We start from the raw sequence: 25623 nt of genomic DNA, 5'->3' as shown, positions 1-25623 counted from the left end.
TACCCGAAGCTGAAAAAAAGAGTCAGTAGCAAAAGCAAAAAAAAAAGCTGTTTGGCATTGGCAGAGAAGATTTGACAAATTTTTCATGGGCGCAACCCACATACTCAGCTCTGCTGCTCATCCCACAAACGCATGTTCCTTACAAATGTGGCACCAGTTAAAAGGGAAATAAACAGGCTTTCCAAATGTATAAGAGTTATTGCCAACATGCTTACAACAACGAAATAGTTTACCAAACACAAATTTTCTTACTTTTTGTGCTTAGTTTATTACAAGCATCAATGGCAGTAGGATTTTGGAGAGTTTAGAGTTGGTGCGATATATCTGGTGGACAACCTCAAATTGTATCAGACTTAGCCTGGAACAGGTTGTGCTGTCATTTGCTCTAATTACTGCACTCTCCCAGTCAAAGTCAAGTGATAGTGGTGACATTGTGACTGAAAAAAGGCAGTTTACTATCAAATAATTAGTACACAAAAGATAAATATTGACTCGACTATTGAAATGTTGTCATTTATTTTATTCTTTATAGTCCTTATAAATGCTTAAATATGAGATTGTGGTAAAATAAAATAAGACAAAGAACATTTCCGCATGGAAACAGTGGTATATTGAATGTATCTCAGTATCAGAGACCTTTGAGGAGCAGCAGCAGCATGTCTGGTTGTTCCGGCCGGAGGCGTCAGCGCCCCCTGCTGGGCCAAAAGTTACCGCAGGGGGGAGGAGCCGGACGGGCTGCTTTATAAAACCGCCTCGATCCTAGAAACGAAAACACTCCCTAAAGACAGACAGCTGCAGTCACCAGCCAAGACACCTCCAGGAGCCACCGTTAACGTCACCGTTATACCGGAGTTGAGCGAGCAGACCGCCCGGTGTTGTTTACCCGTCGGTTAGAGAAGAAGGACGCGGAGGGGGGACGCCGCTGTCTGCCGCTGGATCTACACCGCGACGCATCTGCGCAGCACACGAAGAGGCTGAAAGAAAAACCGTCGCATCAGTGTTTATGAAAATGCCGTTGTCCGTTAACGGCATCCTTTGCACGCTCGCGCTGCTGGTCCTGTGGCGGGCGGAGGAGCTCGCGGAAGCTTGCAGCTGCGCTCCGGTACATCCGCAACAGGCGTTCTGCAACGCCGATGTAGGTGAGTGCAGCGCCGGGGCGGAGGAGGGGGGGGCTGTTGTGAGTGTTGTTGTTGTTGTTTACCTAGCTCATGTTGCACCAGGCTCCTGCGCACATACCGGAAGCTTCAGCCGCTCTGGTGCGCGCAGAATGGGCTCGCAGAAGCTGCTGGAAACCGCTGGAGGTGGAGGTGGAGGGTCCTCAAGGCCATGGCCCGACTGTGTGCACTGCATCCAGACTGCACACACGCACATCCCCGGTGTCATCATTTATCACGTCATGTTGACAACAACACACCTCTAAGATATTAAAGTGGCCATTTGGGAAGCACAGGATTAATAAAATATAGTGTTTATGTGTCATGGAGGCTTGTTATGAAGACACACACACCCATACACACACACACACACACACACACGCACGCACGCACGCTCATTTTGAAGTTAAGCATCACAGTAATGAGTCAAAGTGCAGCTGTGGATACAATGATGAACTTTATGTTGATTATCTGCTCTGATGTCATTGTGATATTTCAATACGTCACTCCAACACACACTCTGAGAGCACTAGATTGTTGTGTGTCAGGGTGTAGGTGCTGTGTGTGTTGTGTATGTCAGTGTAACACACAGGAAGGAGTGTGGCTCCATCACCTTACATAATGTCTCAGGTCCGGGGCAGAGTGCAGCTTCACCCCTCGGCTGCTCTGGGACGAAGCTTCTGCAGGGCAACGTGGCACAAGAGAGGGAAAGAGACAAGGAGGGAAAGAGCAGAGAGGAGGACAAGGGATGGAGAATGTGAGGAGAAATATTTTTAAGGGGGTGGGTGGTGGCGGTGGGGGGGTTTGAATCTAAACCACAGAATATGTCACACGGCGAGCTTTCCTCTTCTTCTTTTTATTTTTTTTGTAATTTCCATTCCGGCCCTGTTTCTTCCTGCGAGGGGTGGTGCTGGGAGGAATTACAGGAATGCTGCTGGGGTTTTCCCCAACTTTGCTCCGGTGTAACACAGGGACACACACATACACAACTGCAGGCCTGCTGCCATGCATGGTGGACGCTCACACACACACACACACACACACACACACACTACAGATGACATCTGGCTGTCAGTTTAGGGTGTTTTAGGAGGAAAAAAGCTGTAAAAGTCACAGTCCAAGTGAAAATATGCCTGGTATCCCTGAGAACTCCGAGACCACACTATTTTGGCTCTTCCGCCACTCGACTCCTTATCCACACACATTTCCACATGCATGGGTGTGGGTGGGTGTGTGTGTGTGTGTGTGTGTGTGTGTGTGGATATTCCTCATTGCAAAATGACATCTCTATTTTCAGGTGTGACTCAATCTCTCGCTGAGCTGGCGGGATTCAGAGACAGGATGTCTCACAGCAGGAGTGTATTTGTGTTTTGTGTGCTCATGTTGTTTTTAAAGGGTCGATGAGTCAAGTCAGAGGAGGGAGGCTGCGTGTTAGAGGCACGATGGCCGATGTTATTGTCCGGCAGTGGTTTCAGGGTGGACCTGAGGATGAAACCGTGGTTTTGGCGCATCTGAAAAAAATCTGCTGGGAGAAACACCCAGATAAGACTCTGCACAGGCAGGCCTGCAGCTGGGGGAGACGCAGGGGTGGGATGGGTTTCACAGGCTCACAAAGAGCAGGGAATCAGAATAGAGTTGGTTGTCTGGTTGCCCAGAATGTGCACGTAGGCAACAACAGAGTGACTCTGTGGTCGGACAATTTGATATTTGTTTTGGTGAAACTGGATCCCACTCGTTGCGTGTTCACACACATACTGTACATGCAGCAATCAGCGGCGTGTGTGTTTGTGTGTCACCTTCTGTTTTCATGCTAAATGATGCTCTATGTTAACACCACAAGCCATTAAAATGTAGCAGTGTCATGCACCTACCGCACAATCACACACACTCACTCACACACACACACACACACACACTCACTCACACACACTCACACACTCACACACACACACACACACACACACACGTAGATGTGCAGAGAGACAAACATCCTCTTTTCATATAAATCTGTTGCCCACAAAGGGGAACTTCCCCAGCAGCCCTGCCCAGTCAGACTGTCCGGAGGCTGGGCGTTGTGGAAGACCAGAGTCACCCTGCTGTCTGCAGGAGTGGACATGCAACAACACACTGATGCTGCGTGTCTCCTTTTATAGAAATATAGTCATGAAATGGTATTAACAGGCACCACAAGCTGCTCTGCTGAACTCTTATTTAAAACTGAAGCAACTGGATGATATTGTTTGAATTTGAATTGTGTTACCGTGCACGTTTTTCTACACAAGTATGGCTCAAATATGGTTCACAAAGTCGTCACAAACATCTGCACTGCGGCAAAAAGTATTTTAAAGTTAATCATTAGAGACAGCAGACAAAATAGACATGACAGTGCACTCTGAACAAAAACACTAGATATGAAAGATGCACTCACTGACGTTTCAGCTCATTGTTTTGGTTTTCTGGCCCACATTTTGGATCAATCTCACCGCTCTCAATCAACATTGTTTCCAGCAGCAGGCAGCTGTTGTCAGTGGAAAACGCTCCAAAAACTCACTGCACACGACCTGCTCAGCGCCAAACAGCAGACAGACGCAGTTAGAGACAACCTGCTGAACATAGAGGAGCGTTTAGCAGCTGGAGAGACAGATATTTCCCCCAGGAGCTGGTGGAGACCAAAAACAGAGTCACAAAAGAGTGAATATTGGAATTATGTTCATCAAGACGGCAAAACTAGGGGTGGGTGATATGGCTCTAAAATAATATCATAATATTTCAGGGTATTTTTGCGATAGCGATGTTCTGGACGATATGACAAATTAGTAAAAATTAAATAAGAATATTAATTTAAGAGTATCATGACATGATTTTTTTCATATGATTTTAAAAAATAAACCGGCATTATCGTGAACGTGATGACATGGCACATCCCTACATCAAAGGAATAATAATGCTAGTTCTTCGCCATATCATTTTGGAGGTGATGATAAGTCTGCGGTGCATTAAGTATTATATTGGCTGATCAAAACTGCCAGCATCTCAAATGTGAGGATTTACTGCTTTTCTCTGTTTTATTTTAAGGCTGGGTGATATATTGATATTATATTGATATCATAATTTGACTAGATATCTTCTCAGACTGTTCTCCTGGTTTTAAAGGCTGGATCACAGGAAAGTGATATAGTTTTCTGGATTTACCACATTGTTCTCACTGCTCTGTTATTTGCTTTTACCAGTGCTAGCCCTAGCACATTTGGTGCCCTTGATGAGTCATTGTTGTTTTCTTGTTATTATTTGTTTAGGGAATCACAGAAATCATCACTATAAAAAATAAATGAACACTTTTAAAGTCATTCAGTCCGTCATTACGCTACCTTTGAATGAGCACAAATTCAACTAATAGACATTTTTGAAACAACCTTTAATATTACCATCTTTCACATGTAAAACATCTTTAGAAAATAAGCTAAAAGCCTTTTCGCTATATATGATACATCATAATGTCTTCTTTAATATCTATTTTATAGTGCTGTGAAAACAAAAACACATTTCTCCCTCAAACAGCTGGATTTATTCAAGTTTCTCAACAAAAGCTACATTTTACAAGATTACACTGAACACATCATGAGAACTTTATAATTCACCTTCGCCGAATACTCATTTTTACTGAACAGAGCTTGAACGCATCACAGTGTAAGTCAATGTAACCTCCGTGAGATGTTGGTAGCGGCCACTGGCTGCTTAGAGGCAACTATTACTGGCTCTCCTCCTGCTGATTTCAACACAGAATTGTTATTGTTTTCATGGTCTTTTTCATGCTCCCGATGAATGACACCTCCCATAGCATTCGCCTGTACTACCCATGCCACAGGCCCCCACTCCATCATTATATCCACATTACTGATGATTATTTATCAAAAATGTCGTTGTGTAAATATTTAGTGAAAGTGGTAGACCCTACAGAGGGTGCTGTATTAACATTTTTGGCCAAATGGCTGCTGAATGTTCAAATTTTACCCACCTCTCAGTAGATCACGTTTGTTTTGTGGCTAGTGAGTGAAGCACATCAGCCTCATATTTCACCAGTACTTGTGATTGGTGCTAATTTTGTACCCTGACCCTACAATATAGTCACAATATCAATATCAAGGTATTTAGTTTAGAACATTGTGATATTTGATTTTTTCCATATCACACAGCTCTATTTTATGTAATTTCAGATTGAATAATTTATGTATTTTGGACTGTTTTTGGACAAAACAAGTTCAGGCTAATTTATCATTGTGCATCAGCTCTATGCAGAGCCTGTTTGCCATGGCCTACGCAAGTGACCTACACCATTGTGAGCATTTAAATGTGTGCGGTGGTGTGTCTGTGTCACTCTGCAGTTACACCTCCAAAACACGAGGTGGCGGTGGAGTTTCTGTGAATTGCTGTAAAGTTTAGTTGATTCAAAACACACATTAAACACATATTAAACATGGCTTAATAGCAACATTATCAAACACAATTTGGCTCCATTATACCTCACAGGCAGGGCTGGGCAATATGAAGTTATTATATGGTTATCGAGATATGAGACTATATATCGTCTTAGATTTTGGATATACTTGTATCGTGATATGTTTTTTTCGTCTTTTTAAAGGCTGTATTACAGTAAAGTGTTGTAAATGTATCAACATATTAGGGCTGGGCAATAAGGCCATTATGTGCAATATATTGATATATTTTCAAGCAAGATAGAAATTTAGACACTGTTTCTATCGATATTGGGTCAAGTTGCTTTACATGACGCATACCAGTGTGCATCTCTCTTCTTTCACACTCTCCGCACAGCTCCGCCCCACTCTCTCACTCACAAGTTCTCCAGCACTTTTTAGAGCCGTAACCTGACATGCACCTCCCCAGAAATGCAACTACATGTCACGGTAACAGAATAGTATTTTAAGTCTTGTGTGTGATTTATCCTGGCTTCATATGAGCAGAGGAAATCTCTGCCTGTCGCTAGGCTAATTTATACAATGTAAAATGCCATAGGGTTGTGCTAATAACGTTAGCATGTTGTATTTGTTTGGAAACCATGTTTAGTATAAGACAGTTGTTTTGTCAGTGATTCTTGTGAGTTGTAATGGAGCCGAACTTTGTAATGATACCTTTGTTAAATGTTGCTGTTGTCCCTGACTTTATATGAGTAGAGGAAAAGTCCACTAGCCGCTAGGCTAATTTATACAATGTAAAATGCCACAGGCTTGTGCTAATGACGTTAGCATGTTGTATTTGTGGGGAAAATGTGTCCAGATAAAGACAAGTGTTTGTCTGTGAATGCTGTGAGTTATAGTGAAGCTGATTTGTGTACTTGTGTTTGAAATTGTCTCCATTAAGCCATGTTTAATGTGTGTTTACACTCCTCGTAGAAAATACTGAGATATATATCGTATATTGCCAGCCAGCCTGTAAATACCAAGATAAGAATTTTTGTCCGTATCACTCAGCCCTACAACATACCAGACTATTCTATTTGTGTAAACGCTTACCTTAACCTTTTTAGCTGTTTATATTTACATTATTGATGATTATTGATCACATATCTCACTTTGGTAATATAAAATAGTCATCCTTACAACCTTGTCGCATCAGAGACGGTATTTGGTCAGAAATATTGTTATGTTTGATTTTGTCTTCCAGTCCTAGCACTGATGAGATTTTAAAATATGGAGATATATGTGGTGTATCCAGATATAGCCTGAAAATAACGCAATATAAGAATGTATCGACCAGCCCTACTCACAAGGTTCACAGACAAAACAAGTGTCTTTTGCTAGTAGCACTTTCCATCCAAATACACCCTGCTAGCGTTATTAGCACAAGCCTATGATATTTTACATTACATAAATTAGCTTAGCATCTAGCAGACTTTCCTCTGCTCATATGAAGCCAGGATAAATCACACTCGAGTAACAACAGTATTGTGTTGGGGCTTTATAATCTTCACGATGTATTGTTTCTTATCTGTGAAATCAAAGTAAATAAAAGCTTTGTTTCCACTGAGGGAAATGGTTTCAGCTTACAGAAATAGACAGGAGGTCTGTGCACCTGACATGTAGTTACATTACTAGGGAGGTGCGCGTCAGTGTAGGGTATGCATCTATACCGTAGGTACAGTGTCAAACAATGCAAAAGTATAGGCTAAATCCTGCTTTAGGGTCTGAATAAAGAAAACTCTGAAGCAGATATGCACAGGAGCACATGAAGCCAATATTCTTCGATGCTGTCTTGTTAATGTGTTGACCTGATGCTGTATCACCGCGGAAAATGAAGCAGAGCTTTCGTCTTCGCCGCAGAGGCCTTCGCTCGGTTGTGTTCAGAGGTCACAAGGTCATCTGAAATGTGTTTGAGGGCGGTTCGTCTCTGGTCAAACAGAAGGCCCACATACGTCTGGAGCTGGACAAACCACATCAGGAAAGTCGGGGATGATTTGGTGGTCACTGGCGTATGAGAAAAGAAATGGATAGTCATGTGGTGGGATCGAATGGGGGGGCACTTAGGATGTGGCGTACAGGGTTTGCATGGAAAACATTGCGTAGTGCAACTGATACGCATGTATAAGTCATTAAACGCGGTCCTGGTCGGGGCGCGGGAGGGTGTAGGGGAGCGGTAAAAATGTGGGTCAGTTGGTGGTTTATGGAGGGGGCTCCTGGCTGCTGATTGACTGCTGCTGATCAGGTGACTTTGGGATCAATCTGCGATGAAGCACGGCCGCCTGCAGGCCTCCCGGTAGTCATGCTGTTTTAGCATCACGCTGTGAAGTCTGCCGCCTCCGCAACATGCTGTTTAGACTGCACAGGATGATGTGCTCTGGCTTTATTGCAGGGGGGGAAACTGAGAAGTAAACATGTCTGCAACACCAAGGTAGACAGATTTGCTCCCAGAACAGCAATGTGTTGTGAACAAGGGGGTTAATTTCCCCTCACTATTGTGTCCTGCTGCTGATTCTTTGCTCATTAGTTTGTGGCTCAGAATGAGGTCAGGAAATGAGAGCGGAAAAACTGAGAGGAATGCAGGAGAGAGTGCCAGCCAGGTATACTGCTGTGTGTGTGTGTGTGTGTTTATGTGTGTACTTATGTGTGTACTCTGGCTGCTGCTGCATATTAGCATAAACATCAGAGTGTAACTGAAATGCAGAAGTTTGCTTGGTAAGAAACGAGTATTAGTTTCTCTGGGGATGAATGACTTCAGTGCTGATAGCCCGAATCCAAGTTGATTCATGTCCCAGTCAACAAATCTCTTTCTCCTTCTTATTTTTTAGCAACAAGTCAAACATTCCGGAAGTCATTCATCCAAATTATGGATATGTAAACTGTCTGGCAAAACCTGTTATTTAGATATCAACTTAAACATGAAATTACTTTGAATTTTTGTTACTTAAAGATGCAGGATTTTCCTGAACTGTATAAACATACAAAAAGTAATCCCTCTCAGTCATTACTTACAACCCACTAGAAGTGTGTGGTGGTGTATTTATCTGCAGAGACTCTGCTCGCATTTTTTTATTATGCCCCATTTTTGCTGGAGACGGTATACTTGGGCTGTACCTGGGAATTATGTCAGCCATATCAGATTTGTCTGCTCAATATTCAAGCCACATGATTTTATTCAAAACGTCATCTCTGTTCATTGAGTTAGCCCCTAACTGATAACAGCTACCTCTTTAATCCCCCACAGTGTGTTACACGCATAGCACGTCCTCAAAACGTCACACCTGATCTTGTCCCACAGACTGTCATGTTTATATAGACACAGTTTTGATGCTGTTACTACTTCCTGTGGAGGATTAAAGGCGAGACAACTCGGTCCCACCACTCCGAGATCGTACCTTATATATAGCACAGCGAGGCGGCATAAGGGCATGATATTATTGCCTTGAACAGGCAGTGTAAAAAGGGGCTAAAGCGTTTATGCAGTAGGCTGACGTGCACCTCCTGAGAAATTATTATCATTTACTTTAATTTCACAGATAAGAAACAATAAATTGTGACGACAATAAAGCCTCCACAAAAATAGCATTTTAAGTCTTGTGTGTGATTTATCCTGGCTTCATATGAGCAGAGGAAATCTCTGCTGGTTGCTAGGCTAATTTATACAGTGTAAAATGCCATAGGCTTGTGCTAATAACGTTAGCATGTTCTGTTTGTCTGGAAAACGTGTTTAGTATAAGACAGTTGTTTTGTCAGTGAACCTTGTGAGTTGTAATGGAGCCGAATTATGTAACATTACCTTTGTTAAATGTTGCTGTTGTCCCTGACTTCATATGAGAAGAGGAAATCTCTGCCTGTCGCTAGGCTAATTTATACAATATAAAATGCCATAGGCTTGTGCTAATAACGTTAGCATGTTGTATTTGTGGGGAAAATGTGTCCAGATAAAGACAAATGTTTGTCTGTGAATGCTGCGAGTTATAGTGAAGCTGATTTGTGTACTTGTGTTTGAAATTGTCTCTATTAAGCCATGTTTAATGTGTGTTTAATGTGTGTTTTGAATCAGCTAAACTTTACAGCACTTCACAGAAACCTCCGCCTCTGTTTTGGGGTTGTAACTGCAGAGTGACACAGACACACCACCCCACAAGTATAAATCCCCCATAGACATCAGTGGATTCAGTTAAGACTTCAGTTACAATACTGCATTTAAATGTAATCAAATTCAGACTTTTCTGCAGTGTTTCATCTTAAACGTCGTCCAGCTCCACTAACATTAAAACCTAAAACCTAAAAGGAACAGAAGCAAATGCCACATACTAATGAATGGTAACTTTGAGGCAGTTGTCTGCTGATTTAAAGTATCAGAGGATGAGATGTGTCAGGATGTGGATGGATTCACCGCCTCTGCTACACAACTGTTTACTACAGAAAGCTTGATAATACTGAACCTCGGTGCAACAGGATGGCACCATGCTCCCCCGTCAGAAAATAATCAACAACTTTGACAGTAGCTGTGAAACACAAATACCAAACATTTACTAGATCTGTTTCTCTCAAGCCTGAGGATTTACTGCGATTTTCTGTTTCACGCCATCGTGTGATGAATGATTTTAGGTTTTAGTTTGCTGGCGGACAAGACGAACCATTTGAAGACGTCACCTTTGGCTCTGGGAAAACGCGATAAATTTTTCACTATTCTGACATTTTATAGAGCAGATGATTAATGGTGGCTGTCGTGGTTACATATGCAGAAAATCATCTTGGACAAAAAAAAGGGGGGGGGGGGTGAAGAAGGGGTAGAGGAAGTAACGAGAGACGGAGCAGAAGAGTGAGAGACGTTATTAACTCTAGGAGCCATGAACCCCCATATTTGTGTCTGCTCCAAGTCATAAACTGACTGCAACAGCAGTCAACTGAGTGTGTGTGTGTGTGTGTGTGTGTGTGTGTGTGTGTGTGTGTGTGTGTGTGTGTGTGTGTGTGCGCGTGTGTGTGTTTATCTATGTGTACGTGTCCACTGTTGCTGCTTATTTTATGTTTTTTTTTCTCTCTCTATTGCTCATATTTTCCATTCTGAATAAATGCCCTAAGCATAGCTGAAGCTTGATGTAGTCAGTCAGGCTATTAAAACACACACTTACACACACACACACACACACACACACACACACGGTGAGAAACATGCCTCTGGCCCACTCTCTCTCTCTCTCTGCATATCAGCTTTCAAGTTGAACTCCTATTCCTTAACGCCGCTCCTTTGACAGTTTCCTGGTCATGTTTGGAAGTAGGAAGCTCCGTGCTGCAGGCCAAGTCAGTTTATGTGTCTGGCCCTCATGCAGTTTTGGACCTAATGGGAACCCTTAGTTGGGTTTTCATTGACTGGGCTGCTGTCGATCTTAATGTGGTATGTGCACATGAGACTTCGGGCGGTTGTGGAGGTTGTTTTGGTTCTCATACATCTGCCCTCGCGTTGGCCTGAGATGTGGTGAACAAGAATGTCATCAGTTCATTCATTTTTCAGGGAGAAAATGCCAAATTTTCTGTAGTATCTTTTTCTCCAACGTGAGAATTTACTGCTTTTCTCTATTTCATATCGCTGTAACCTGAATGTCTTTGTTGGTCAGACAAAACAAGGCGTTTGAAGACGTCACCGTGGGATGTGTGAAATGCATTTTTTCACTGTTATCTTGTATTTTGTGGCCCGAACGATTTTGTCTGAAATCATTTGATGCATCCCTAAATATCTTATCATTTTATATTTTTTATCTGTTGTTTAAATGAATGTTTAAAAACAAAAATGAGTTGTAAGAAGACTTCAGGTGAAGATTAAAGACGCTAGTTTTTTTAAAATTATTATTTAGTTTATTATGAATAAATGAATAATTTTATTTCGGTTACATACATCTGGAAAAACAAAGATTATTTCACACAGATTTTTTCACAGTCAGTAACCGGAAAAGGAACAGATTAAAGCCTCAGGCTTATTTTTGCCGATCCTTTATCAACTCAATGATAACCCAGAATATCAACTGTACCAAGAAAGGAAATAAATGAATTGACAATTAAATACATTATACTCTAAAATATAGTCAACAGTTGTTTTACATTTTGATCATTTTACATTATAATCCATAATCACTTGGTGTTTGAGTGCACCTGCCACACGTCAACATTGAAAACAAAGAATTTGAGGGCACAAAAAATGCTGCATGTGTACGGCCCCTAACATGTCAGGGTTTTCCCAGGGGTTTTTCAAGACCAAGTTGGCAAAGGCCTGTGGCGGGGGGCATCTTGACAGCTGCACTTTTAGATACGCCCCCCCCCCCTATTAAATGTCAGTGTTTCCCCACAGGATTTTTGGTAGACTCACAAGTCAGTCTTTAGACGCTTTGCTTAACTAAAGACTGATGTCTTTCTCCCTGATTTTGTGTTTAGATGGGCGGATACAATTTCAGAGTTTAAAAAAACTCCCTACATTGCGGAACCAATAGTACATCTGCAGGGCGGTCCTTTGGTGGCTCGCTGAACTCTTGTGCTTGTAAACATAGTCCGACTGCGTTAAAAGTTTTAAACAAAGTCGCTGTAAGTCCTTCATTTCCACAATGTTGTGGACTGAGCACACGTTTGATAAAACAGAGTTAAATCTCTCGGCATCTATTTTCAAGCTCTCTGTGTGTTTGTTTCATTGTGGACGAGAAAAGGGGAATCGCACAGGAGGGCGTGTCCTTTTCAAAAATGCAAGAGGTGTTGCTTTGTTGCCGGCCGTTTTCGCCGGTGTGTTAAACACACTTTAGAAAGGAGTGTCCCCAGACTATCAGAAGGCGGAGATCTCTGATTGTCTGGTGGCCAGACTAGATTTTTGGAGACCATGGGAGGTAGGGGGCATGCTCAAGAATTCATAGTAGGCGCTCCAGCCGGTGCGCTACAGAGTGACGTTCATTTACCGGAGGCATTTTATATCTGGCCGATTTTTGGAGACTATGGCAAATTAGACTATGGCGGACCACCATAGTCTCATCAATGTATGGGAAACACTGAATATAAAAGGAGGCCCCCACATGCTTGAGCTTTACACTGCTGACTTGTATAATCAGAACAGACATGTCCTGTGATTTTCAGCCCTCTGTGATTATATGTACCCTTTACAGCAGGCACATCCTGACAGCTGAGAATATTACTGTCAGGTACTGGCCCGCCTTTGTCATAGATAGGCAGGGAAAACCCTGCATGTACACAAATATAAACCAGAACAATTACATATGTAAAAAGATTGGAAAATATTAACATACTAAACATATTAAAAACATATTAAAAGGTGTCAATAGAGGGGGAGCATTTGATTGAGAGCTACTGCAAAGGCACCATCTCCCTTATCTACCAGCTTTGATCATGGGACAGTTAACAGACATTATTCTGATGATATTACCAATAAAATATAAACTGCTGACAGTGTTTCAAAACATATCTTTGGCATATCTGTACTTGAATTTCTTGTCATTTCTGAATTTACATATATGCTGGTATCAATGTATCTGCAGTGAGCTAATATCATTCAGGCTTTAGTCTTTTCACATCAACAGCCTTGGTCCACAATACAAGAATACCTTGTTCACGTATCTGTTTGCTTACAGCAGCAGTCTCTCTGCGTCCTTTTATTGGAAATGGTTTTGTGTTGTTTGCCAACACATTCTCACTCCGACCTCGTCACATATTGACGTTTGGTCATGGACTTTCCACATCCACATACGGCATGCAAGGTACCCTGGATGTGTTGGTTGTTGACGTTCTGGGACGCTGTGTCAAGTTCTGCCTGTTACATGCATTGTCTTCTTTCAAAATACACTTGTGTTTTCACAGGAAATTTACCGTTTACATACAGTCTCTTTCAAAATAAATTCACTATGTCACGAATTGAAGTATTTTTTCATCCTAAACAACAAAAGCACATGGTTGGGTTTAGAAAAAAAAGAACAGGGTTTGGCTTTCGAATCTTACTGGACAGGAACGCCGCTCTCCTGGGTGAAAGTCAGTGTTTGTTGGACCCATCCTCCACCCCCTGCCCTACTTGGGACTTTCGCTGCCTTAAGTTTCGCCCTTGTCCCACCACATTTCCCCCTGATGCCGTGTGCCGTTAAACTATAATAGCAACCGGCCACGTATCATGCCGAAACGCCAGATTTGGACGACTTTGGAGTGAGACTGGGTTGTATTTGCATCTCTTTTGATGGTAGGATTATGTAACACCATATGATCTGACGACACGTTCTGTTTCCCCAACAGTGATTCGAGCAAAGGTGGTGGGAGAGAGAGAGGTGGATTCTGGGAATGATATCTACGGGAACCCAATCAAGAGGATCCAGTATGAGGTCAAACAGATCAAGGTAAGAGGACAACTGATCGACTTTCAATCCTCAGCTTGACAGAGTATCCACCAGATGCCTACTACCCCTTTTTTGTGACAGTCATGGGCTTGGCTTGGTAATTCAGTGATAAACACATTTAATTTCCTGTAGATTCTTCACAATAAAAGTCTCCTGTTATTTTGTTATGTAAAAACTTTTATTGTGAAGCAGCAAAATACGGAAATGTTGAGTTTTCAAACAGCAACTTCACACAGCTTCTGATACCACTGATAGGGAACATGAAACAGTAAAATGAAGCAGATATGTAAAGTAAAAACAGAAACGCAGTAGAGAAACTAAACTCCAATCCCCAGAGATTCAGTTGGAAGCTACAAAAGTACTGAGAGCTGAACACACAGAGACTGAGGAGAATCTCACAACACAAATGACTTGTTTGTTTGAGGGGGATAAACGAGGTGGTCGGGGGTTGGCTGCAGTCGGAGAGACGCCACCACTACCTGCTTGAAGGCGGGCGGGCGGCCCGGCTTTTGGACCTACTCCAACCGCTGTTTCCAGCTGGGAAAAGAAACGCTTTATTAAACACAGTCTTATTAAAGTAACACAGCGACTGTCCAACCAGTGAGGCTTTGGTTGAACAAGAACATTACGACCAACCAATCGACCAATCAACCAAAAGTTTTTCAGCCCTCATGCCTACCTATTGTTGCTCAGACTTTGACCTCTGACCCCCCTCTCTGTGGTTCTGTTCCAGATGTTCAAGGGTCCTAACGAGGACATCGAGGCTGTCTTCACTGCTCCTGTGTCCGCTGTCTGTGGCGTTACCCTGGATGCCAACGGCAAGAAGGAGTACTTGATCTCAGGTGTGTGTTACGGGATTTTACGCACACTTTGTTTTTGTGGATTTTTGTGCATTTCTTTAATCCATGCGAAAACAGAAGCGTGAAAAAAGGACATGTTGTGGAACTGGTAGGATATAATGTGTTAACTGAAGAACTTTAGAGACTCTGGAAGGTGGATTACCTTTAGACATAGCCAGGCTAACTGTCTCCCCCTGTTTCCATTCTTTATGCTAAGCTAACCGGCTTTACTGGCTGTAGCTCCAAACAGCGTACAGTAGGGTGCTTTCACACCTGCCCCGTTTAGTTCAGTTCAATCGAACTCAAGTTCGTTTGCCCCCTAAGTTCAATCACACTCAGGTGTGCACCAAAACAACCGGACTGAGACCTTCTTGAAGAGGTGGTCTCAGTCCAGTTACAAACGAACTCTGGTGCGGTTCGTTTGCGGTGAGAACGTGTTCCGACCTGGATCTGAACCAACTGCAGTCACATGACACATTGTTTGGGTTAAACATGAGCATGTTACAGTCCTGGAGGATTATTAATGTGCACCTCCTCCTGTACTGCCTTAATATGCACATTCAGCACATCCAATGCATCAAAACATTGTTTTCTAGTTGGAGCCGCGCCTCATTTTCAAACTGTATGCTTTGACTAAAATGAACAATGACAGCAATATAGTCCACGATGAGCAGCGCTAAAATCAACCTGCGTAGTTGTCCCTCCATTGTGACATTAGAAAGTGTCACATTTATCTTGCAAGTGTACTCTTCTTCAACGTTTGCTTTACTTCCTGGATTTTTCCCACATGGAAATTCTGACTAATCAAGAGCAGCTTTCTTGCACAAAGCATTTGATCTGGTCCGCTTGTAAATTCTGCCGTGAGAACACGAACCAACTCTAGGCAATTATACAACTTTGAAACAAAATTAGTCCCTGATTCGGACCAAAGCAAGACAACTCTAGGTCTGGAAGCATCCCGAGAATGGCATCAATCTCCTCCCCAATAACTGTATTTTCCAAAGTTTTGAACTCTTCCTTTGTGTCCTACTGTCAGTAACCTGTCATTACATGTTTAAGTAATTTGTCTAGTAAAAATACCAAATATTTGTTAATTTGCTCTGCTTTTTTTCAGTTTATGGTCCTTGAAAATATGTGTCTTTTAGACATAATAACAAATGAATAAACTAAGATAAAAGCTACAGACATAAAATAAAACAAGACGGTCAGGAAAGAGACAGATAATCAGATATCAACCTCCAGGTGTAAACAGCTGGGCGGACAATCATCACATTGGATAAAGACTAACGGGCCATTTTGTGTGTAGAAGGAGTAACTGTTTATGTTATTATGGGTAATGATATGCTGCTGACTAAACCCTGTGGAGACGGGGAGTGACCTTGTCTGTCGTGCTGCAGCACAGAGTTGTAAATGTATGTGTGTCTTGTTCACGCTGCTCGAGGCGATGATGACCGTGAGATTAAAAGAAAATATATCACTCTACAAGATAAAAGCCTGAAGGGAGCATTGTCTAGCTGGCTGGATGTGTTGGGACATAGTGTCCATGACCTTGTGTTCAAATTTCACAAATGCAGTCTTAAACAACAAGGCTGCCGTTTTACATCTGCATCCACTTGAAGTGTGTTTAGTTATGTAAGCCATTTTTGTCATTTTCTAAATCTTAAAACAGCTAAAATCTTTTTTTTCCTTTGCATCGACAAAGGATGTTATGACTGTCTACCTGAGAGGAGTCGCTCAAAGGGATGGATCAGCAGTGTGTTTTCACCTGACTCAGCCCTGAGTTTTACAACAAATTTCAGGTCATTGTTTTGGTTTTCTGAGCCACAATTTTTGTTTTGCTTCACTCTCATCGCGGGGATTTTAGTTTCAGCAGGCAGCTGCTCCCAGCCAAAAAGCTCCAAACAATTCACTGTACTGTACCTGCTCATTACCAAACACCAATCAGACCCAGTAAGACACAAGCTGGTGGACGTAGTGGAGCAGCTAAAGAGACAGATATCTTCCTCAGGAGTTGGTAGAGACCAAAAACAGAGATAAAAGAGGGTGAATAGTGGACTTAGATTCATTAGGTGGACAGAAACACGACTCCAAATGAATGGCAGTGTAGGAATGCCCCAGATCCAGATCCAAATCATTAAATGTTGAGAATCTGTCAATGCCAAATCCCAACCTGATCCTTCTGTTTTTCCTAGATAATACAGCTGCACAAAACAAACCCTTCCTTGAGTCTTTTTGGCCTTGTGTCTGTCTCGAGGCAATGTCTCTGTCCCTTTTATAGAGTATCGTCCAGTGTTTGTTGCTTAGGTGCAGCCTCTGCCAACTGAATCAGCTTTGTTCTGCTGAGTGTTTGCCTTCGACATCTGGACTTACTCTGTGCGGATTGATTAAGAAATTACTCTTATTACTGTTGTTGGCTTTTTGCTTGCAGGGCTTTTGTTGAGTTTTGAGAGTGTGGTTGTCGTCAGCTCTACGCTGTCTCTCCCTCGAGCAGGGCGGTGAAACACCATGTGCCATAGATGTGTCATAACTCCTGTAAATAACATAAACAAACTGTCTCAATCTGAATTTCGCTTTCATTTATGGCGTGTAGTGTTTCGCTGTGGACGTTGCGCAGAGGGAGAGGAGCAGTGGAGAGTTGACACACTCATTGCACTCAAGCTTTGCGAGTAAAAAAACACCAGCTGATGTAAAATAAAGGATCCCATCCTCTTATTAGCTCAATATAGTCGATTGTTATCAGTGAAAAAACAACTTGAAAACACCCCTGATCCCGACCTTTGAGATCAGATCGGTACATTCCGAGTAAATAGGCAGTTTTTTACCATGAAATGATGATAATATGTCAGTGGTGTTTACAGCTCGTTTCTACTGCCCCCAAGTGGCCAAAAAATTTGCTTTTACAAATTTAAAGTCAGATGAAACTGCATTTCGAGAGTATCTAGCTTCAGCATTATGATGTGTATCTGAGTGAAACAAGATAGGCTAGCAGGATATAAAGTTCGGAGGAATTTGATTTGGTCAGTGGAAAAGTTGTTGCTGAAGCCGTCCACTGTAAAATGCCTTGCGTATAATCTGGAGCTGTCACATATATAACTTTGCTTAAAGTGAACAGAGGGCATATAAGCACAGTATTTCTCGGCAAACGGGAACACACTGACATAGCATGCTGTTGCTAGCTAGCTAACTTAATCTTAGCCTTGTGCTGGATGCTTTTATTGGTAGAAATAAGATGGCACTAGCTTACCTAAGAACACATCATATTTTGGTTTACAGGAAGAAAACATGGTGGATTTTTATATAAGAATACAAAGAAATTGAATAAGAAATATTGATCTTAAATATAACCCAAAAAGTGGAAATTTTAGACGGGACTATTGATACCATACCACTCTGATATCTTTTTGCTGAATATGAAGCTATAGCCAGTTAGCTTAGCTTAGCATAAAGACTGGAAACAGCCACTCTGCTTTGTCTGAAGGTAGCAAAAACTTCCTCCCAGCACTGTTAAAGCGCACTCATTAACACATATTATCTCGTTTTTTGTTATCTGCACAAAACCGAAGTGTAAAAATGACAGTGTTACTGTTTTATGGGGGGTTGAGCGCCTGACTACTTACTGTGACTGGCTGAAAAATAGTTTAGCATATAACCTCCTCATAAAAGTTAAATATTTGTTTTTACTCTTCAGTTGTGTTCAGATTAACTTGTGTGTTAATTAAAGAGTTAAAGGTGCTGGTAGGTGGATTTTGTTACCTTTGGATGGAGGCAGACTAGCTGTTTCCCCGTCCTCAGTCTTTGTGCTAAGCTAAGCTAAGATGAACGACTGCTGGCTGTAGCTTCAGATTTCACAAACCGATATAAGAGTCGTATCACTCTTCTCATCTAACTCTGAATAAACATATTTTCAAAAATGTCCAACTATTCCTCTAAAGGTCTGGTGTGTAAGATTTAGTGGTGTATAGAGGTGAGGATTGCAGATTGAAACTTCTCCCAGTCAGAATTCCTTCAGTTTTCATTGTTTACAAGGTTTTTACCGGAAGCCGAAATATCTGTAGAGATCCCCTCCTCTCCAAAACAAACAGACCAGGAGATTAACACTGATAAAAAACAATCTGATAACTCAAGATCCAGATGTTCAGGAGGTTTTTACCTGGAGCCAAGTTATCAGCGGAGGTCTCTTCCTCTCCAAAACTAACAAACCAGGAGATTTAAATGGGTTTTTCTGCCACTTTTGGCGTGGAGGGGCTGCTAACCACTTTGTCCCTATCTAGAGCCAGTGTTTGGTTTGTCAATTCTGGGCTACTGTAGAAACATGGCGGTTTAACATTGCAATCTCTGTAGAAGGACCTGCTCTCTATGTAGATAGAAACAGTTCATTCTAGGTGGTAACGAAAACACAACCATTCTTATTTTCAGGTGATAATACACTAAATAAAACAGTTTTTATATTCCATTTCTGCCAGTATATCCTCCTAAATCCTACACAATGGACCTTTAATGTTTTGTTTGCTAAATCTGTCTGTTATTGTGACTGAAAGCAGCAGAATGAGACATAGTACAGCGAGTAGGGGAGACAGAGAGGATCATGATGTCATGCATGCTCTGGTTTCCCCATTGCAGACAGAGATGCACCCGCAAACACTCGGCCCTAATTACAGAGAGTTGTAAGAGGAGGAACTGCTGAAGCCAGCGTTTCCTCTCTCTCAGACTGCATGACTCGAGCAGTGGGAGCGATGGTTAACTTTCTGCCGACCGGGGCATCTTTTGAAATGATTCATCCTCCCTCCAGGGTTCGAAAGGGTTAACAGTTGGAAGGGTTTCAGTGAAACGTGAGTCAGTCTCGTCTGCGAGGACGGGCTGTAAAGACTTCAACATGTCGAGAGCTGCTCTGCAGACAGATAGCGGTGAGGTGAGGAGCAGATCTGCAAACTCCAGTTGAAATATCTTGTGTTTTGACTGGTGCCACTTGTGCGTGAAACATAAACAGCAGCTTTTCACACAGAGGACATGTGGTGTGTGTGTTGATGCCTGCAGCCACCCGTCTGAAAAGTAACAGATTTTATCACCTGTGAGTGTGTCGTGTAACGCTCACAGTTTGTGACCTTTTGTCCACTGAGAGCTTTTATACTGATGCATGATCTCATGTCTGAGTTTGCTGTCACTGTGGCGCTTTTATCACCGTCTCATTCTTTTGCAGGCAAGGCCGAGGCCGGTGGGCGCATGCATGTGACCCTGTGTGATTACATCATGCCCTGGGACACCTTGAGCAACACCCAGAAGAAGGGCCTTAGCCAGCGCTACCAGATGGGCTGTGAATGCAAGGTAAGGCGGTGAAGGACACTCTGTGTATGTATGGTTTTATCTCCCTGAGTATAAACTCTGCCCCCGCCCTCCTCCCCAAGTACAAAACCAGACATAACAGTCCAAACAAGATGAGCCACAACATGGATTAGTTGATTTGACAGAAAATAAACTTTGATAAAGATTTTTTTGTTGGTTTTCGCTTCTGATCTGAGAGGATTTGCTGTTTTCTCTCATTAAATGTTCTTTTTACATTTAGATTTTTTTGTACAGTTTGAACAAACACAATATAATGCCATAAACAATGAGCTTTAGAGGTGCTGGTAGATGGATTTTATTACCTTTCTATGGAGCCAGGCGAGCTGCCTCCTCCTGATTCCAGGCTTTATGCTAAGCTAAGCTAACAGTCTCTTATTTAGTTAACACACGAGAATAGTATACATCTTCTCATTGACCTCTCGGCAAGAGAGCAAATAAGCATACTTTTTAAAACATTACTACAATAAGACAATCATTATCATGCCAGTTTCAGACCGTGTTTTGTCTTGACAAAGTTATTGCACAACAATTAACGCTTGAGAGTTTTGGCTTCTTCTGGTAAATTAAATACATTTTTTATATGTTTTATTTCTTTCTCTTTTTTTTTTTTTTACCCGACTCTTTTTATTGGGGGTTTCAAAGTTAAACAAACAGTGGCAGAGGTATAAAAGTGAAAATAGAATTTCTGATACAAAAATATAGAAAATTTTCAAGTCAAAAATCAAAAACACACTTAAGGGTGATTTGTCATACACGTATAGAAAATGACACAAGCTTGCAAAATATTATATTTACAGATAAAATGTATTGTTCTATTTAAAACAATAAAAAAGAAAATAAATATATACATTTTTAGAAATTTAAATAAAATATATTTTATATTAATACAAAAGGGGGCACAGTGGTGCATGGGTTTTCTCCAGGTACTCCGGCTTCCTCCCACAGTCCAAAGACATGCAGGTTAATTGGTGACTCTAAATTGTCCGTAGGTGTGAATGTGAGTGTGAATGGTTGTCTGTCTCTATGTGTCAACCCTGTGATAGTCTGGTGACCTGTCCAGGGTGAACCCTGCCTCTGTCAGCTGGGATAGGCTCCAGTCCCCTGTGACCCCCAACAGGATAAGCGGTTACGGAAAATGAATGAATGAATGTCCCCAGAGGGCAATTCTGGTGCAAAAAAACCCGAATATCATAGAAACGTACTGTACATACAACTAAGATAAAAAGGGGGGATGACATGCAGCAAAGGGCCATAGGTTGGAATCGCTCCCACAGCTGCTGCGGCCAGGACACAGCCTTTGTGCCTGAGGTAGTGAGTGCCCCGCCCTCATACCCTCTTGAATTAAGTTGTTTGTTTACATACCTCGTTTCTTTTCTTGTGCACTGAGTAAGGCCCTGATCACACAGAGAGCGTTTTAGCAGCTGGACGCACCTTTTTGTATTTGTTTTTAATGAGAATTAAGCTTTTTGCATTGTGATCCTCAAAGGGGCCAGAGCGCTCCGAACTCCTCCAGTTGAAAAAACTTCAACTTAGAGTGGACAAACGCCCAATTTCATCCCTTTTTTTTTTTTTTTTTTTTGGTCAATTTGGTGATCGCATGATATTGAGAGGCGGGCCTTCTGTGGTGGTCATGACAACAAGTTTACAGTTGGTAAACAATGGAGGAGAATAGGGTTGGGTCGGTTCTTGGTAATACCAATTCATTCCGGTACTCCGTCTTGGATCGGGTTTTATTTTTTGACCGGACCACATACTCGGGCAGAACGTATGCGGAGCGACGCCGCAGAGGTCCGCCTGGTAAAAGTGGACGTCCGCAAGCCCTGTGCGCGCAAAGCACGACCGCGCGGACTGCGCTCCGCGCACCAGTGTCACACAAAAGACTGTTCGGCATGTATTTTTCACATTGCGGGGATTTTTCACGGACATTTTTACACGTAGTCCAGTTATAGTAAGCCTGAGTCTGTGAGCGCCTGTGTCTGCCTCTTCACCAAGCGCACAGCAAGCAGGAGAGAGAGGGGGGCGGGGCGGGGACTGAGCTAGGAGGTGCGAGTGCGCATGCACCTCTACTGTAGCCTGGAGTTTGTTTAATAGTGACGGGGAGTTGATAATGGCGGACAATTTAATCTCGACGAAATCAAGGAATGCGCAACTATGGCAACACTTTGGCTTTGAGCCAGACGAAGGAGGCAACCCTTGTTTGCACTGATTGAGTAAGCTGCAAAATTTATTTGTAAGGAATAAAAGAAACAAAGTGTTACTGTCACTCTGTTGTCCTAAGGTCGTTTTTTTATTTTAAATGAGTCAATTGCGCCCCCAAGTGGTGAAAATCCGGTATTACCGACTTGATGCGGGGTTTTTTTACAAAAACCGGACCGTTTTTTTTTTTGTTGTTGTTGTTTTTTTTTCTTATACCGACCCAACCCTAGAGGAGAAACTGGTGGTAGCGGTTGCTGGATACCCAGAGCAATACGGCCTGACGATAGACAGCAGGTTGTCAAACTGCCCCTGAGTCATCCTAAAATATGCCTGCAAACAGCCATCATGGAGGAGAAGCTCCTGGACCAACTGGTGGTACTCCCCATGATCCACCCTCTTTTTTAGGGTCTCATGTACCCACACAGATCTCTGTTTCCCTGTGACCAACAAACTATTTACTGACAGCCTCTCACCCTCAACCAGAGCTACAGCAAAAAAACAACTGCCAACTAGTGCCAGTAGTGCAGTAAACACTGCAAAAAATAGGGCAACAGATGCTCACCAATGGCCCAACACTGACCAACAGTTGACCGTCAGCTTAGTTTGTCGGGGCTCATACAGATAATGGACGGATGGATGATGTCATAACTTGACTTTACCGGACTCTCACAGGGAGGTTGTTCTGTTTGTCTCCGCAGATTGTGCGCTGTCCCTCTTTGCCCTGCGAGATCTCTGCTCCTGAGGAGTGTCTGTGGACGGACCTGATGATGGAGAAGCAGGTGCACGGACGCCAGGCCAACCACTATGCCTGCATCAAGAGGGCAGATGGCTCCTGCTCCTGGTACCGCGGCGTCTCATCGCCCAAGAAGGAGTTCCTGGACGCCGACGACCCTTAGTCACGTGGCACGCCTGACTGCCTACTGCACAGCCTGGCTGGAAAATAAATGTAAACAATTCCATTGAAATCTAAGATCAAAGTGATTTTTTTTTTTTTTTTTTGATAAAAAAAAAAAAGGCAAAGCTAATGTGACTGAAATTACCTGCTGGTCTGAAAACAACCTTCAGCCTCTCTTTGTGTTGTTGTCCGTTAGCATTTCAGTCAGCGAGAGCAACACGAGGCCGCTTTCAGCCTCAGCATTGCTCACCTTTAACTGAAGAGGCTCAGAGGTTGTTCTCAGACGCAGCGTCTCTGTAAAAACAAAATAGCATCATGAGACATAGACTGGTCAAGTGATGATGTAACTTCCTCCTGAGGCTGGCGTCAGGAGGATATAAATTCTCGGTGAGACAGAGCACTTCCTGCCCCACAAAGCGCTTTAACAGCTCTGCTCTCCGACTCCACCAATCAACCCCCGATCTACGGACGATCATTCGTTACCCATCGTGTGTTTCTACTTTTATTACCTCATTCTCCATTTTTATTCCAAAGCCAAATTCCAAGTTGCCTTTTTTTAAATGATTGTCTCGCGCTCTCTCTCTCTCTCCGAACACTATAAGTTACTGCTTCTCTCATCTGCTCTGCTGGGAGCTGTTTGGCCACCGCCGACGTTGGACGCCCACGACACGCTTAACTGTTTCCTTTAAAAAGAACATGAGTCATCTTGCATGGCTGAACTCTTGTGGTTTCATTAGTTGGAAAAAAAAAATTTCTTTTCTTGTGGTGATTTTTAACTGAAGCCTGTGACTGTCACAAGCCTCACTGGACCAGTCTATGCTGTGTAAAGATGAGCGCTCTAAATTTAAACCTGCTCGCCGCCCCCACAGTCTGATCAGAAATATCCCAAATCCCTCTTCCTCATCTCGTCTTCGTCCCTCTCTCTTGTTATCCCCACTATGTAGCTGTACAGTACCTATGCATATACTTTTGTTGTTACTTGATGATTATTATTTACTGCATTAGAACTAGATTTGCACTTTTTGAGGATGAGTAAAGACAAGAGCCTGAACACTCTGATGTGACAGTTATTATAGTTCGCCCAGACCGACAGATCCACCTCAGGTGCAGATTTATCCTGTTTTGAGTGCTTTTGGTGATCCGTATTCACAAACTTACTCTCGCTATCTTTGTCATAACAGATAAAATAATACTTGCAATGGAAGAAAAACAAAAAAGTGGCGCGTGGTGAGACGTTTGGATATAAGGGATCTTTTTGCAGATTTTATGTGTGAAAGAGAAACAAAAAGAGCTTTGTTGGTTGTTATTTCAGTGTCTTTGTATTATCTGTTGATTGTAAATGCCAACAGCAGTTTCATGATTTGCCAGTATATTCTCGCAGACGGTTCATTTCATGAGTAATAAGGTCTTTACACGCTTAATGTTAGCTTTCCTGCTCCTTCCAGTTATTAATGAAAGCTTTATCGCTGTCATAGAAAGCAAGTTACTCAATCAAAGTTTACAGTGCTGTTTTATACACCTCAAGCTACATTAACAAAAAAATATATATATGATGGAGTATTAGAGGCATAATTTAAAAGTAAACTCTTTCCATTTTCCATTACTTTGTATTTTTTCAGTGTTATTATTATACCTGTCATGATTTTTGTGTGTTTTACGCTGTCTTTGTCTACGATGTCTTTAGCTGTAGTGTCGAGGTGAGAAGGTCCTCTTGCGCTGGAGTAACGTGAGAGTGAGAGAGATTAATCCTTTTTGGAGAGGTGTCGAGAAACGAGGGATGGGTACCTTGTGTGAATAGAGGACTGTGCATGTGTTTGATGCTTTGTGTAAGTCCGGGCGAAGGACAAAATATTCAGTATTATCAAATAAAAAATACGTTTGAAAGAAGAAACGCTGCCTGTGTCAGTCTTTTTGGGCATTTGCTCTTTTAGTGAAGTGATGCAGGCTAAAGGTATGGAGGCCTAAAGGGCTCAGAACTGAGTGAATAAATACAATGACGTTATGAAACAAATATTTGCCTTGTGCCGAAGTTAGCATTTAAACGTACTGTCATTGGATGGTTTGTATGATATCTAATTAATCAGCACCCAACGAATTGGCACCCCTACTGGTTAGGTTATGTTAGGTATAATAAAAGATTCATGGCTACGCTTTGCTGCTGCTCTCCCTGCCTTAGGCTCTCCATGTAGCCGCATGGAAGGGCAGAGAGGTGTGCTCTCTCTGCCCTTTCTATATAGGCACACAGAAGGGTGGAGAGGTGAGCCCTCTCCGCCTTAGGTTTTCCTCTTAGGCCCGAGGAAAGGCAGAGAGGCCCAGAACAGAGCAATACCACCAAATATAATACTGCAA

At 42.4% G+C, this 25623-nt stretch overlaps 1 protein-coding gene and 1 long non-coding RNA gene across 2 annotated transcripts in view; one reads left to right on the top strand and one right to left on the bottom strand.

Annotated features, from left to right (window-relative positions):
- LOC125881175 (uncharacterized) overlaps positions 1–25623 on the bottom strand; it is a 261696-nt gene that overhangs the window by 85868 nt on the left and 150205 nt on the right. The window lies entirely within an intron of this gene.
- Positions 759–25165, top strand: timp2a (TIMP metallopeptidase inhibitor 2a). The gene is made up of 5 exons (XM_049564187.1): positions 759–1139; positions 13904–14004; positions 14738–14846; positions 20041–20165; positions 23078–25165. Exons 1-5 carry the CDS (start codon positions 1004–1006, stop codon positions 23273–23275), a joined length of 669 nt encoding a protein of 222 aa, XP_049420144.1. The 5' UTR covers positions 759–1003; the 3' UTR covers positions 23276–25165.

This window comes from Epinephelus fuscoguttatus, linkage group LG20 (genome assembly GCF_011397635.1).
Source record: "Epinephelus fuscoguttatus linkage group LG20, E.fuscoguttatus.final_Chr_v1".
NCBI classification, from domain to species: Eukaryota; Metazoa; Chordata; class Actinopteri; order Perciformes; family Serranidae; genus Epinephelus; species Epinephelus fuscoguttatus.
This window is presented reverse-complemented; position numbering and strand designations above follow the sequence as displayed.